A 16,965-nucleotide genomic window follows, 5' to 3' on the forward strand; every position below is an offset into this window, starting at 1 on the left:
CAGAATGTATCGTGGCTGTTACGACATTGACAAGGTACATCGCCCGACACCAAAACGTCTATAGCGTCAAGCTTACTTACTGTTATATTGCTACAGATACTATACTTTACTATACTGATACTATACATACACACTGACTATCTATATTAACCAAATGAGCAGGATCGGTGTATGCAAGCCACCTTTATAGCAGGCTGAGACAGTGTCAAGCTCGTTCAGCCCTGCCCAGGCATACCCAGGATGTCAACTTCCACAGAACAGCTTCTAACCTGGCCTGATTCCATGCCTGGACATGCCCAGGCTGCACAAACCGTTGTTGATAAGTCACTTACTGGAGCGAAAATGTTTGGATACAAATATAAGAAAAAATCATGACAAAGCTGAAGATTTCTCTGAAAAGGGTAAACTTTTTATATGATATTCATGATCAGCGCCCGGAAATCTATAAGAGACACCCAACAGTGTTCAAGAAGCAAAAACTTTGTTGTGCAGTGTTATTATTCCAAGAGTGTTTAACACCATCTGAAACAATATAGCACTTGAATGAAAAAAGGCTTAACCTGCATTGATCATTAAAGGGTTAATTGAACAGATCTGAGGCTATATTGTACCTGCCATTTTATATCTGAAGATTCCTCTGGGTTAGGAGCCTTTTCCTTTTAAAGTATACTCCCTTTCAAGCTATACACTTCTTGGCGCAGTCCAAAAACTCAGGTGCAGAACTATATATTCTGATGTTATTTTCAAAGCAGCAGCTTTAGGTTTTTTTACCTTTTCGTCAGATTAAAATATATTGTTCTGGATATTTTGGGTTGCTAGGAAATGGCATCATGTGAACACTCTTGTCTTACTAATTTTGTTTGTTGCATACTTTTGTTCAATATTTTGAAAGTCTCTTGACCTCTTTCTTGAACTTTATGCAAATTTCAAATGCACATCTTTTTCACGTAATTGAAAATCATTTCTTGAGACAGCTGTCATAAAACAGTGGTTACATTTTTGGGATTGACAACTTAATCAGTCTTACTACTTATGTTTAATCACAAGACCTTAATTGTGTCTCCCTCACTACTACACAACCACAGCACACAAGGGACAGGTAAAAGTTTTAGTCAGGCATTGTCGTGGAATAATACAACAGAATAAAGTAGGAATTGTCCAAGTGGTCTCTTTATTGTTAAAGCTTTTTATATGTTATACATAAAAAACTAGGGATAAAGATATTAGAATTAAAGGACGAATGTCAAAATTGTAATCTTTTTAGGTTAATGAATAATCAGAATTCTTCAGAATTTATATTGCAGGGTTAGGTTGACTTCAGCTAGAGCAGTGGTCTCACACTCCAGTCCTGGAGGGCCGCAGTGGCTGCAGGTTTTCATTCTAACCCTTTTCTTAATTAGTGACCTGTTTTTGCTGCTAATTAACTTCTTTTTAATTAATTTAATTTGACTTGCTGTTGAAGACTCAGACCCCGTCATTGTTTCTTATTCCTTAATTAGCAATCAAACAATAATGAGATACAAAATGACCAGCAAACTGTGTCCATCATAACATATCAGAAAATAAAGAAAGATGAAGATTTCAGAAATGCTGATCTGCTCAGATCCCCAAAACATTTTAAAAGTGCTCTTAGAAATGAGAAAATCAACAATTTTGGAAATGTCTGCTATTGCACAATGTGAGCAGCAAAGAGCCATGGAATTAAAGAACAGGTTTAATTAACAGCAAGACTCGGTGTCTAATTAAGTCACTGGTTGGAGTGAATCTGGTTGGACTCTGAGGCCCTGACAGAGTTGGCCTTCTGTTAATTGACTCACTTCACATTTTGTTTCTGTTTGGGTGCCATTTAAAGATAGAAATGAAGCAATTCTGAGGAGCGATGAAGAAATTCATGGGACCAAATCTTAAAAAACAAGTCCATTAAAACGAAAGGAGAAGGAGTTAATTAGCAGCAAAAACTAGTCACCAATTAAGAAAAGGGTTAGAATGAAAACTTGCAGCCACTGCGTTCCTCCAGGACTGGAATTTATGACCACTGAGCTAGAGGGTCATGCAATTTATTTTTAAAAATGTATCCAGTGGTTGTTGGGGTGCATTTGTGCTATTCACTTCAAAATTGTTTTTGGTCAAGGGTTGTTGTGGTTTTGGGGATTGCTTTACTTCTTTTTAAAGGCCATTCAGTTAATTTCTTGGGGATATGTGGATGAAGTCAGAGTTCATTAGAACAATTTTGAAGTGAACAGGCCATTCGTTCCTTCAAGATTGCTGATTGTATTCAGCTAGACTCTTCAAAATACTATTAAGTTGAGGTTTGAAGGTCCCTAAATTCCTACTTTTTACCATATTTCTATTGTGATCTGCCCAGCTAGAATAAATCGTTACCCCCAATTTCTACCTTAAGGCTTCAATTGTGCCCAAGAAATCTAAAACGAGCCTTATCCCAAATTAACAAAGCTCCAGACCTACACAAGTCAAACAAAAAGTGGGTTGGGTTTTCAGACTTCAAGAAAACTGAGAAAAGGAAAATGGGAACAATAATAGCAATGGCCCAAGAGCAAAACAGAGCATCTCAGTTACAGTAATGATTTATTAAAACAAAATATATTCAAAAATGCGACACAAAAGCAAGAAGTAAATTTGAAAAGTGTATGCTTAAAAAGGTAAACTGAAACAAGCCAAAAGAGTCCATAGTTCCAAAATTACAGTCTTATTGCATTAAGTCTAACAAAAAGTCCAGAACTAAACAATCAAAAAACAAAAGCACTTACAAAATCTGAAATCCAAAAAGACACCAAAAAAGAATTTGTAACTTATGCTACAGCATCCATGTAACAATCTTCTGGGCACCTAAATAGCATTGGGGGTGGCACAAGGGACATAACAAAAGGAACAATTAATAACATAAAAAAAACTTTAGAAAAACATTCACTGAGAATATTGTAATTACCATACGGGACAAATGGACATCCTGGCAAAGAGTGGAGAAGAATCCTTTCTCAAACATCAGGCCCTATGTAGATGGATGGGCGTCCCAACCACAAGATAAGAAGTTTCTTTGCCCGAAGGGAACCCCCAGGTGGATGGACTGGCGTTCCGACTGGTTATGCCTACGGTACCTTTCCTAGCTGGGATAGAAGGGAAGGACAGGAAAGGACTGTGTCTGGGGGCCATTTTATCCCCCAGGACGCTAGATAGCAGCAGCCCTAGATATCGGTGCCCATTTGGACACCAGCAGAGAATGTTGGAAATTGTAGTCTTGCTGGGGTCTGGGGCTGCCACAAGAGGGTGCTTCAGGGACATACACTCCCTACTATTTGGGACTTCCATATGACTCGATATTGCTTCCAACGGGTGAAGCCCTGGCACAGGACGTACTCCCGGGTCCTCAATAAAAGGGGCCGCACTGCAAAGAAAACACATTTAAGCCAGATATAGACCATGGTTGTGCATAAACGATTCTATGTGTTTATGGTTTAAGGTTTATGTTATTTGTGTTAATAGTTATTGCAATTTAAACATGTTAGTCTTTGGAATCTTTCTGTTAACAAGATATCTTTGTGTTTCAGGCTATACAGAATTCATTATTAATGATTTTGCTGAAGATTTATAAGGCAACTTACAAGACAAGAATGTTATGTTTCTTCACGTGTATTCATTATTTTTAGCTCAGGCAAGTTTAGTGACTTACCCAGAGTGACAGTGAGGTGAACAAGTGACCGTCGAGTTTAAAGTCTCAGCCCTGCAATGAAATGGCATTCTGTCTTGTGCTTGATGATGCCAGCGTAGTATCTTAAATTAGATTAAGAGTTTTTTTGGGGTTTTTTTTTATAACCTGCCTGAGCTTGACAAGGTGTTGCATTCAAGATTCTAATGATCTCAGAGTAGTTATGTGAGCTGGGCAATGCTACCAGAATTTTGAAGACTAGCCTGGCTTAGTAAAAGACAGCATGTTGAACATGGGTGTGTGGATTAGTCGCATCAACTGACAGAGAGGGTAACCATGTTAGATTTATTTTCCCCACCCTCCTCCTGTCCACTTCACTTTGTCTGCATGACTTTTGAATGAAATGTAAAATGTCTGGGCCTCAACCTGGTGAGAGTATCATGGTTGCCCAAAGCTCCTTGTAATATAATTGAACCTTTAGCTGCTAAATTTGTTTTGTAAATCAATCACCTGTTCAAACTGCCCTCTGCATGTGTTCAAGTTAATGTTTTACAAGTGACCAGAATGCATTATAATTCTGTCCTTAGTTTGTTTTTATTTCTTTTCAGCAGCCATGTTACTGAGAATTACTGAAAAAAAATTATGTAAACATGTTGATGGAGCAAGAATAAAGCTAAAAAATTCTCCCAGGAACAATATGTAATCGGATACTCTGCTGCCATTTTGCATTGAGATGGCTTCTAAGGGAAAAATGTTACTCATGAAAAGGCTTTTGCTTAATGTCCGCAACATTATAAATAAAAGTGAATAATTGTATTTTTTATCCCTCTCTCCTCTCCTCCTTGCTTCAGACTACCACTTTAATTGGACTTCTGAAGACAGCTAGACTGTTACGATTGGTGAGAGTAGCCCGGAAACTGGACCGCTACTCGGAGTATGGCGCTGCTGTTTTGATGCTGCTGATGTGTATTTTTGCCTTGATTGCTCACTGGCTTGCATGTATTTGGTACGCCATTGGGAACGTGGAAAGACCTTACCTTACCCATAAAATTGGATGGCTGGACTCTTTGGGACAGCAGATTGGCAAGCGCTACAACAGCAGTGATGCCAGCTCAGGACCCTCCATTAAGGATAAATATGTAACAGCACTTTATTTCACCTTCAGCAGCCTGACGAGTGTTGGATTCGGCAATGTTTCTCCAAATACCAACTCAGAAAAAATCTTCTCCATTTGCGTCATGCTAATTGGCTGTAAGTAAAACCTAGGCAGCATGTGAATTTTTGTACAAAAGGGTTTCTTATGATAAGAGGACACTTCTTGGGAGTTTGACTTATTCCTGCACTTTATATTCTTTGTTTAATGTATGAGATAAGAATAGTTGAGGTATTATCTACTAATGTTAAAAAAAGACATCCTGCAGCTCAAGGGCACTTGTGAAAAGTGAAGTGTGGTTGCCTATTAAGTACACTGTATTTAACAGTTGGGTGATGTTTAGAGGATGTAGCACTTCACTATTAATGAGAAGTAAAATAGATTCATCATAAAGTATCCTGAATGGTCCTATGTCCAAGTCACTGCAAACGCCATACATTCTCACCAGGTATATATTACTGCAGTTGTAAACTAAAGATAAAAATAGGAATACTATTTATGATATGATGCATGCATTTTCTCCCTGAAGTGTTACTGTTCTTGAACATAGGATACATACTGAGTGATGTTACTAAGCCTTACCCACAATGGGATGCTTATACTAGACATGAAACTTACAATTTTGTATGATTTGTATCAGAGTTTGCCTCCTGGACAACAAAAATACTTTTATATAATCATATTTTAATAGTGAACTTCATTTAAGGCAATTTAAAAGTACATAATTGGAGTGACACTGTTCATGTGTGTTTTTGCTAGTGGTGCACTGGCATGCTGAGTGACTTAAATAGGATCAAGAGAAATGGACAAAGCATAAATTCTGAGATATTCAGGCATACCAGTGGGAAGAAAGCAAAGGAGGGAGTTTGGCTTTTTTTTCTCCAAAAACTGAACATCAAGGAACCGGATGGAAAGCAATAAGCCCAAAAAATATCAATGGTAGATTTGGGTTTAGTAAATTATTTAACTGTTGTGCACGTTTATTCGAACATACTAAAAACAAAGACTGTTTGGACGGATGTTAAGAGAATAGCAATTTCCTTGCAAACAGAAGAAAGAAATATAATCATGGAAAATGCTAGATTTAGGGAAAACTAAAGGTCAGCAAATGGTGTTATTGTTAAATATGATGGAGAAAAGATCCAGAATACGGAAGAACAATACCTAACAGTTTTGAGTAGATAATGGGCTGCTAATTAGCAATACCTTCTGTAATCATAAAAGATTCATAAAACAGTATTTGAAGTTGAGGGGTGAAATGAAAACAATATAATGTATTATCTATACAGGAAGGCTACAATATGCAGTGTGTGGATACGAATGTAATAAGAGGAACTGAGTTATGAATATATCATTCATTTCTAATCATAGAACCAAGAGAAATTAAGAAAATAATAGAAAATGATCATAGAATAATCATAGCAAACTTGAGAGGCACACACAAGAGAAGTGACTATAAGGAGTAACTATCAGATAACTTGGATGAACTGCAGAAGAATGAGGAAAAGGAAAAAATGAATATAAAAGGGATGTGGTTAAGTATGACAGAGTGTTTTCCAAATAGTAACTGAAAAGGTCTCTGAAATAAGAGGATAAATACCACATTTAAAAGCACCAGATGGTAGAATGAGATGGTGAGCGAGGCCGTTAAGAAGAAAAAAGATATATGAAAAAAAATATGTTGAGACTCATAGAACTGAATATGTAAAAGCTAGAACAGAGGGTGAAAGAAGCAAAGCAGAGCAGAGAATTCTGCAGAGGTATATAGGAAAAAGGGAAGAAAAGCAGGAGGAAGAAAGAAGGCAAAAAAGATAGAGGTAGATATAAATAAAGAAGCAGTAGAAAAATTTCATTAACAGCATGAAGATTTTGAAAGGCAGCTGGATATGGAGAGGTTATAAAGGATATGGCGTATCTACCTGCAGGCACTGCTTTTTGCAGATGGTATAGTCTTGATAGCAGATGGTCAGGAAAAGCTGCACTGATGTTTTTCTCCATATACTTTCCACAGATATGTAGGTTAGCGTTATCTGTCAGTACTGAAATGAGTTTCATGTCAGTTTGTCCTGAAATAGATTTCCATCAAGAGCTAGTTTCTGCTTTGCATGTATTGCTCCTAGGGACCGGCTCTGGACCTACTGAAACCCTAAATAAGAGCAAGCTGCTTCCATTTAGAAAACCAGTGTGATCATCTTCAAAATTATTTTCATCTACACCTTTAAGTCTATTCCCAGCACCTCCACCAGTAAGCTACTTCATCCAGCATCCGAAGATCAAATTCACTGAGCCACTGCAAGAAATACATCTAATAGACATCCCCTGCTTAGACTGAGAATGCTTATTGTAATTATAAGGATTGTTGTCACTAAATCCTGGCAAAAGGACTTGCAAAATGCTGAATTACACACTTTCTAAACTTTTTGACAAGCGCTGTATTGGAACGGTTACATCTAGAAATATGAAAGCTCCACAAAATTGTTTACACATCTTCCTGTCACGATCAAAGAGAGGTTTTATTAAGCATAGCTAACAAGTCAGTTTCTAAATGGAAAATAGAGTTGGACATACAGAACATGAACATTCATCAGAACATTCCATCAGAACATGAATTTATCTGCAAAGGATTCATCCATGTATCCATTTTCAAACTAATTTAATTTACTTTAGTGTTGTAGGGGAGCCAGAGGCTCATCCTGAAATCATCAGGGCAAGGCAGAAACCAGCCCTTGATGGCGTTCCATTTGCTATAGTATTCACAGTAAACAAAAAAGATTAAACAATATGTTGAAACCTGATACAAACTGATATTATTCTAATGTATCCCTTTTGTTGTCTAGCATGGCAAATACGAACTGTCCCTCTGTGCTACACAAAACTAAAAAATTCCCAGCGGTCCATGTAAGGTTAACATAAAGGTACATCATGGGCCTTTATTTCAGTGTGTTTTCTCTGTTTTCACTTTTTAAACTACTCTTTCATTCCATGAACTGTCTACATACTTTTGGTTCACGTTACAGTACATGCTCAATGTTTCCATCTGTTTTTTAGGACAGCAATTCCTTTCACTACATATTTAATACCCATACATCAAATAAAATCGGTGAGTACACACTAAAAATAAAGATGCTAGAGTGGTTCTTCAGAGCAATGCCATAGAACCAGCCACGCTTTTCCCAGAGATAACCTTTATTTAGTTAGATCCATAACAGGCTCCATATGATAAATAACCATGAATAGATGGTAACAGATTTGTGAAATACCAGTGCTTATGATTTTATAAAGACTATTGCTGCATACAATAACACAGGCTATGTTCAGGTTTTCTTAATCTGTTAGAGACCAGCTAGGTAGCCTACCAAACATTAACACTAGAATCCCTGAAGCCTACGAAAAAGTTATAATCCCGGGCCACCTTAAATTTCTTTGCACCTCTCCATCAACGTCTTTTGTTTTGCAAATCTGTTGGATCAGCACAAGCAGTAAGCAGCCTGCTAGCTCCAACCCCCCACCGACACAACTGAAGTTCTCCCAGCTTAAGTCTCTTTATCTGGGTGTGAGGTGCCTGGAGTTGTATAGGGTAAATAATATATTGTTTATTTGGAATACATACATTTCATGTGTGTTCCTTGTCTACAATAATCTGGATGAATGCAGGATGACAGGAAATCCAAGGCAAGAAAGATGAACACGTACCAAAAGCAGAAACTTTTTCCATGTTATAGTAATAATAAGACCCCCGTGACCCTGTGTTCGGATTCAGCGGGTTGGAAAATGGATGGATGGATAGTAATAATAACGTGAAGTGTATAATGTGTAAAGACTTTAGTCCAAATATTAAATAAACAATGTGTGCTTTTATTCAAGATATAACCAAAGAAAGTTGATATGTTTTCTTGGATGGTGCAGGGGTACGAAATGCTGTCTTATAATCAAAAGGTTGTAGGTTCAAGTCCAAGTAATATAATATAATAAAAGCATACAATTGATTTGAGTCTGTAATATCCTGTGTAAATTTTGGCTACTTGTAAAAGTTAGTGCTTTTTTTATTATTCAGTTTTATCCTGTCAGTGACGTTCATGCGGTACATGAACTTTCCTCTCCCTCTTTGAGTTGATGGCGTTTATCTCCATTCTTTTCACAATAGCAGCAATGACCACAGTTGGTGCTGTGGTTGATGCCTTCTCAGAACTATTTGTTATAAAGAAGGAGCTTGTCTGCATTCTCAGTACCAATTACCATAATGCGGACTATGGGCACTGATTGAAAAAAAAAAAATATTTAAATGAAAACTCATTTCAAATGGCATAGTGTTTTGAAATAGTGACATTTTCATGTATGAATGTGTGGTGGTGCTTGAGAGAGAGAGGCAGAGACAGACTTGATCTGATTGAAGTGGTTACTGATATATAAAATAAACACTTTCGCACAGGTATAATGAAACAAGTGTGCTTTTATTCAAGGATAAAACTGAATAACAAAAAATTCAAGTGACAACAAGATACCAAGAAGACATGATTCACCTGCATTTGTGTGTCTGCTTATATCCCTTCAGCAATATCTTTTTACAGTTAGTAAAAATTTTACCGGGTGTTACAGACTCAAATCAAAGGCTTCTTCTTTTTGGGCGCATACACCGTCAGCATGGCACTGCCAGATCTAAACACTAGCAAGGAGAATTGTTTGTGTACTGAAGTTACTTTAGCAGCAGTGGAAGTTCCTGTCCCATTTTACTTCTGGTGCCAAGCAGAGTTATTAGCCAGCGAAGAGCTGTGAAGAAGCTGTCGTTACATTTCTGCCTTTGTCCAGAAATGGCTCCATAAGCTTTTTGACCAGAATCTCGGAAAGTCTTTCTCCCATGGGATGACTGGGATCTTTCCTAAATAAGGAGTGGCATTCCACATGTACTTTGTCTAAAAATCTGCCGCAATCCAAAACTTTATGCCAAATTTGTCAGGTTTGGTTGAGATGTACTGCAAGAAAGGACAACGGGACCTTGGCTGGAAACAGTTGCTCATCAACAATATATGTTGCCCTGGGTTGTTACTGAAAATGCAGTTCTCAACAAAACTTTTGCCAGATATCCAAAATTGCAGCAAATCCGTCAAAGCGCAAATGCTACATGATAGTCTGATAGCGGTCATGGGGCATCGTATCTTTGAATGCTGTACCACAAATAGTTATGGGCAGGCATCACTCACAGCACCAACTGTGGTCATCACTGCTCATCAATTCAGAGAGAGAGAGGGCAAGTTCATTGTACCATGTGAACATCATTGACATAATAAAACTGAATAATAAAAAAACAAGCACTTACTTTTACAAGTAGCCAACATTTACACCGGGTGTTACAGGCTCAAATAAAATGTATGTTTTTATTACATTATAGTAATAATAATAGCAGCTCACTACTCAAAACGAGGAGCACATAGACTCAAACCCACAACCTTTTGGATATAAGGCAGAGCAGTTCTTTCCTCTGTACCATCCAAGAATATATATCAACTATCTGTCGATTAACACTTGAGCTTGGATTCTTACCTTATTGAAAGCAATGTGTAAATTGAATGATTTTTTTTCTTTGGTTATATTCTGGAATAAAAGCGCAACGTTTATTTTATGTTTGGGCTAAAGTCTTCACACATTATACACTTCACGTCATTATTACTATAACATAGAAAAAATTTCTGTTTTAGGTATGTGTTCAGCATTTCTTGCCTTGCATTTCCTGTCATCATACAGTTACCAGATCGTTGTAGACACGGAACATGCATGAAATGTATGTATTCCAAATAACAATATATTATTTATCCTATACAACTCCAGGCACCTCACACCCAGATAAAGAGACTTGAGCTGGGAGAACTTCAGCTGTGTCAATGGAGTGATGGATAGCAGGCTGCTTACTGCTTGTGCTGATCGGACACATTTGCAAATCAAAGATGCTGATGGAGAGGTGCGAAGGAATTTAAGGTTGTCCAGAATTACGACTTTTTTCATAGACTTCAGGGATTCTAGTGTTAAAGGTTTCAGGGTGTTTTTTCTGTTATATTAGGAAGTTTTTGAATGCACAAAGAACCAACTTCATATTCAAAGAACCCCACTCAGAATGAAATGGTGCTTTGTCAAGAAATAGTTTCAATGAGGAACCAAACAACTCAGTAAAGAAAGTGCCATTAAAAAACAATTCATTTAAAGAGTAGGGTGAGAGGGACATCAGAGTATCTGGTGATCCACATGAGTAAAAGCATGTACATCTCACAAGAAGTTGAGGAAACAAACCAAGGTCTCAGCACTAAATCTTTCTCTTCTAATTAACCGTTTCCTAAAGCATCTCTGTTCAGAATCCTTTAAGGCAAAATGTACTACCTCTGAAAAGCAAATGGACTGTTTATCTCTGGCCAGACTTCCCATTTTGGATATTATGGCAACTACTTGATAGTCCTATAACCTCATATGAAGACAACGGTGGGGTAGCAGGAAGGGATGGTTAAAGGAACTTTTGACCACTTTGTATTTAGTTGTGTTTCTTTCACGTACAAGTTTACACCACACATTCTTTTAGGTTTGGTGACTTTAGCACAGTTTTAGCAAGAACAGTCTATTCTGCCCAACAAAGTTTGTCAATTTCTTTTGTAGGTTTTTATTTCCCATTCATTTATCTGTATTTAATTTTTTTTGACTATGCTCCCTGAATTTTTGACAATATTCTCTATAATTCTACCTTTTTTGCCCACATCTTCACAATCTGTAACTCTTTGACATGCTAATACAAAACCAACCTTTAAATATTATCATCTCCTTCAGTCCCGACATATTCAGTCGACTTCTTCATTATCACTAAAGGCTGCTCATCCAATGGGGAGTAAACCAGGAACACAAAAGAGAGCAAGATTTAAAATGCAGGGTCACAATTGCTGTGCTTGTTCAAATAGATCAAGGCGAGGCCAGTACTGTCCAGGTGCCATGCCAGGGCGGCCAATACTTGATGTAAATAGCCCTGAATAAGCATGTTTATTTTTTGACTTGCCCTTATACATGTCTGCCTGTTTCATCAATATGTGTAATTAGGTTTATAATCTCATTGTTGATTGAGTATTACCTTTACCTGGACAGACAGTGTCATGTAGGAGTTGATTTTTTTCTGTAGATTAATTTATCTTGCACACTTTATGTTTAGGTGGCACCAAACAGGAAATTTTTGCGGGGAATCTTTACCATCAGAAATTTTCTAGAGGACTTGAATTTGCTCTTGTTGAATGTGAATCAGTGCTTCAAGAACAGTGCTTTCTGTGTCTTTTCCCAGCATTAATGTACGCCAGTATTTTTGGGAATGTCTCAGCAATTATCCAGAGGCTCTATTCGGGCACAGCACGGTACCACATGCAGATGCTGCGAGTAAAAGAGTTTATTCGATTCCATCAGATCCCCAATCCGCTTCGCCAGAGGCTCGAAGAGTATTTCCAGCATGCTTGGACTTACACCAATGGCATAGACATGAACATGGTATGTAGAGCAACGTTTGGATAGGATAGTAGAGTATTTAATGCTTACCATTCATTCAGTAATAAAGTGCCAGATGTTATGATAACAATACACCTTAGCTCATGCTTTGGGCTGCTGAATACTTTTTAAACAACTTTCATGTTTTGTTAAAATCAGAGTAAAGTGCTCATAGGGAATGTTTGTGTTACAACAAGTAAAAATCAGCCATTTTCTGACATGTAATATACCTCTTCAAATAGGATAAGTGAGTGTGAAAATGTCTGTAATAACTGTATTCATGGAAAACTTATCTCTGTTTTTCATTTCTGCCTCACTGCTGCTATTATGGAATGACTTCACCCTTCTGGTAAGAACAGGAGGTATTTATTCAAAAATCTTCACTACCGCCTCTGAATGCCACCATACCACCTGTGGGATTTCTTGGCCCATCAAGGCCACATAATGCGCTGTTGTGAAGGTTTCTTGGAGTGTGCCTAAAAGTGGTTAAAGTTTTGTTGTAAAGGGTGTGCAATCTGTGTTTGAAAAATGCTTGGAAAGAAACTCGCTCCTGATTTGTAAAAGCATACTAGAAAGACTTCAGAGCTCCAGTTTACCCTCTGAAAGTTTTCAGTTTTTTTTTTTTTTGATAATTGTTTTAATTCTGCAGGTTCCAATAATATACCATCCAGTAATCCATGAACCCACCTTTCATCTTTACAGGATCACAGGGAAGTACCACCAGTTTCAGCAGTACTGAGCACAAGGTAGAAACTGACTGTGGATGGCACAATAATCTATTGACAGAACAACTCATACTCCCACCAAACTAGTTTACAAGCATTTATCAACGAAACTCACAAATTTATGGAAAGGGAAAGTAAACTGAAGCGTCAGGAGAAAGTATAAAGGGTGACTAAGAAGACAATCAAGACTGAGTCTATGGTGTTGTGTAAGGCAGCAATGCTTATCACTGCACCATACGGTACATGATCCAAGAATGTCAATGACATTCGCTATGATATTTTCAGTAAGACCCAGCCAGAGTGGTCAGACGCTGATTGGACAGTGCCAGATTGTAGAGGCCAAATTACCATTAAGGCAGGAACCTTTACAGTACATACTCAGTTCCTAGCCAATACACTGGACCATTAAACTGCAAAATTCTGAACTGTGCCCACTTGATGCCTGAGGAAGCTGCATGGCCATTGCATAATTTACTAAAATAATTAGCACTCCTAGATCATGGCCTATGCCTCCACAAAATGTTTGCATGCAGTTTTATTTTAAATTCCTACTGTGAACTCTGAATTTTGAACTTATATAATCAATTGCCTTTTGTAATGACCCCACCTTGAAAATGTAACAAAGTACAATTGTTATTAAATAATATAAAAAGTAATAATATTTGCATTTAAAATACCGGAAAAAGTACAATTCCCTATAGAATGTACCTATATACAGTAATGGGAGTAAATGTAATTTGTTTCCTTTCACCACTGTATGGGCAACTGATAGCTTGACTGCTCATTTTAACCTTTGAGTACAACAGAGAGGGCTTTTCAATATTTGCACTCAAAGTGCCAGTTGAAAATGACTATATAATTCCTTGTCTTATTTATATTCATTGAACCCTTTGCTGAACATATTTTATCTAATTATAAGTCTTCAGGGCCAATGCTAGCACACTGGGCACAAGGCAGGGACCAGTTCATCACAGGGTACATACCCACCCATACTGGGCCAATTATGAACCTCTAGGTAACCAAATGCAATATTATTAATATATGAGGTGAAATCAATGAGTGTAACTGGAGAAAAAAATATGTAGATATGAACAGGGCGTACCAGCTCTATATAGACAATGACCTGGATGGGATTCAAGCCCAGGACTCTGGAGCCGTGAAACAGCAGTATTAATTAATGCATTACTCCTCATGTTATTTTTCAAATATAATGACATATGAATTGTGGTCATAAACATTGCTTCACAGAATTGTTTTTTGATGGTGTTGTGTGATTGCTAAGCAATATTTCTCTCTAATTCTCTGTAGGGTGCCCAGTTAAGAGAGATAGATCCACAAGCAGAAACACATTTTTCATAGCTGTTATTTATTTCTTGTTAGTCCTGCCATAATTTAGTCTGCCCAATGTAAATACATTATAGTTTTGAATTTGCTTTCTCAAAATAGACAGAAGTATGTGTTACTTAAGGGGAAAGTTAGAGTCCCCATATCTATGATATGTTATCACTTTAGTTAAGTTTCAAATATCAAGAGTTAAGAAATGGGAAAAAATGAGAACCCTAAGGCAGCCAAAGAGCCCAAATAACATTTGCTTCTGATTTACATTAAAACCTGGAGCCCACAGCAACACTATAGACATGACCTGGGAATCAAGAGTGTGTGTGTGTGTGTGTGTGTGTGTGTATCTGTATAGGGGAGAGATGATAATAACAATATAAACAAATACAGTAAATATAGCATTTAGCATTATAGCAATTGTTCATTTCTTGTCTGCCTGTAATTTGCCTAAAGTGAAAGGAAAATAAAATACCTGTAATGTGAAATTGAATGAAATTCCATCAGACTTGGTACAGGTTTGTTTCTATAGGATTTTCCTGTGTTCCTATGATACTCATACTGTTGTTGTCTACATTGACAAGTGTTCTGCTGTATGCAATCTTCAAAAAAGAAAACCAAAATGCGTGTTCTTTGAATGACCTCCTACCTCCAGGGAGAATATTAATTGAAAACATTCCACTGTTAATTAATTAGCAAGAGAGGAAAGTCTTAAAGAAATTGAGCAGATTGAAAAACATGCATGTGTGTGCTGAATAAATGTACAAAGTTAGCACATTATATGCTTTTATATTAAGAAAAATCAAATAGCAGTAGCTTAACTTCCTAAGTACAATTAGCTGTGCTATGAAACCTAAGTAATAAATGTAGACCTCAGCATTAACATTTTCAGTTCATCATGCAATGCATATGTTCTCTTATATGCCATTTGGAATTGGATTCATAAAAGCAGCGTTAAAGATTGTGACATGCCATTAATTGGAATAACAAATGCAATGCATGTTATTACTATAAACAAACAGACACATCCTTTTATTAGAGGCAGATACTGCTACGACTACTACTACTACCTCTGCTATTGGGGCAGTTGAGCCCAAAGTTTTAGCTACAAGTGCTCTTGATAGGTTATTGCATGTGTAAAAGAAGGTTCCCCAAACAGAGCTCTAGGTTTTGGGATGTCCTCCAGGCAATGAACATGATTTCAATTCTTCTTCCAAGTTCTATAATAGAGGTTGAGTTTGGGCATTGTCCCCCTTAGAGAATCTGGCCACTTCTGATCTTCTAGAGTAAGTTGTCTTTGGATTAGGCAAATGACAAATAGAGCGTTACTTGTAAAAGTTAAAGGGATCACAAGCCCTTCATGGCATCACAAGCTCACTGCTCCATTGTCGACACTCACTCTACATGTACAGTTAAGATTTCGTTACACATGGGCAGGTGTTTGTGAGCAACTGTTGCTCTTGGTGCTGTCAAGCTTCACAAAGTGCTGGGGTTCAAATACCAGCTCCAACATGATAGTATATTTGCACATTTTATGGGCTTTTCTCCATATAATCTGGATTTCTTCCCTCTTTGAAAAAACCCTGTGTGTGTAGTGGTGACGATGAGCAGAATAAAGGTGGGGGTTGACACAAAGTGAGATGAGGTGATGCCACCAGGAAGCACAATGCTCACAATGTTCAGAGATGGGCTCTGTGGGGCTCACTGATGGAGATCTTCATTTAACGTATGAACCAAAGAGGTTGCATCTGAGTCAGATGTTGTGAGTGGGAGACTTGCCACTGGCAGCTCTACACTGTGCAAATTTTCAAACTGAGGCAATTGTCAACAATGGTGGGATTTGCACTGTGGTCAGGTAAAGTTTAGTGGCAATGCTACATGGAAAAGTTGGAGTCTGACAGCAAAAGAGATCAGCAAGACATGACTAGGAATCGCACCACTCACAGTGTTCAGAGACATGGTCTATGAGGTTGACTAATGGAGATCCATTTAGCTCATGCTGGAATTGGGTTAAAGACTCATCACTGGCAGTTCACCATAGCACAAGTCTTTGAGGGCATACAGTGACTTATTGTGAGAACATGCATGGGAGTCCCTTTAAATTAGGGTTGTCACACTCAGATCCAGGAAGGCTTCAATGGTGGTTACTTTTTTCATCGGCCATTTCTTCATTGCTAACCCATTACCTCTATCCTTATGTCTTCATTTTGCCTTATTTGCTTCTTAGGATTCAGTTTAATTTTTTCATAAACCAGCATCCAAATAATAATAATGAAATGCAAATTGGCCAATTAAATGATTACCGACTAACCCCTCCCTTTTGCGCGTATGTATACATCATTGAATATCTGTTCCAATAAAATATTTAAATAGAAAAAATAAAGGTGAAGGTCTTAGAAATATCAATCTGTTCTGGTCCAAAAAACATTTTAATGGTACTCTCAGAAACAAGAAAATCATCAGTATGATACTGCAGAATAAAAGCATTTATAAGCCATAGAGCTAATTATCAGAAGTGGCTTCTAATTAAGAAACTGGTCAGAGTGAAAATGATGGCTCTCTAGGAACACAGTTTTAACTTCCTTGAG

At 37.5% G+C, this 16,965-nt stretch overlaps 1 protein-coding gene across 3 annotated transcripts in view; it reads left to right on the top strand.

Annotated features, from left to right (window-relative positions):
• The window catches only part of LOC114655421 (potassium voltage-gated channel subfamily H member 7-like), a 431,541-nt gene that overhangs the window by 302,133 nt on the left and 112,443 nt on the right, over positions 1–16,965 (top strand). For all 3 annotated transcript variants that reach the window (XM_051931419.1, XM_028806393.2, XM_051931420.1), the window contains 2 exons: positions 4,516–4,915; positions 12,121–12,320. In XM_051931419.1, the coding sequence (XP_051787379.1) occupies positions 4,516–4,915; positions 12,121–12,320 (600 nt within the window). The remainder of the gene's footprint in view (positions 1–4,515; positions 4,916–12,120; positions 12,321–16,965) is intronic.

This window comes from Erpetoichthys calabaricus, chromosome 8 (genome assembly GCF_900747795.2).
Source record: "Erpetoichthys calabaricus chromosome 8, fErpCal1.3, whole genome shotgun sequence".
NCBI lineage: Eukaryota > Metazoa > Chordata > Cladistia > Polypteriformes > Polypteridae > Erpetoichthys > Erpetoichthys calabaricus.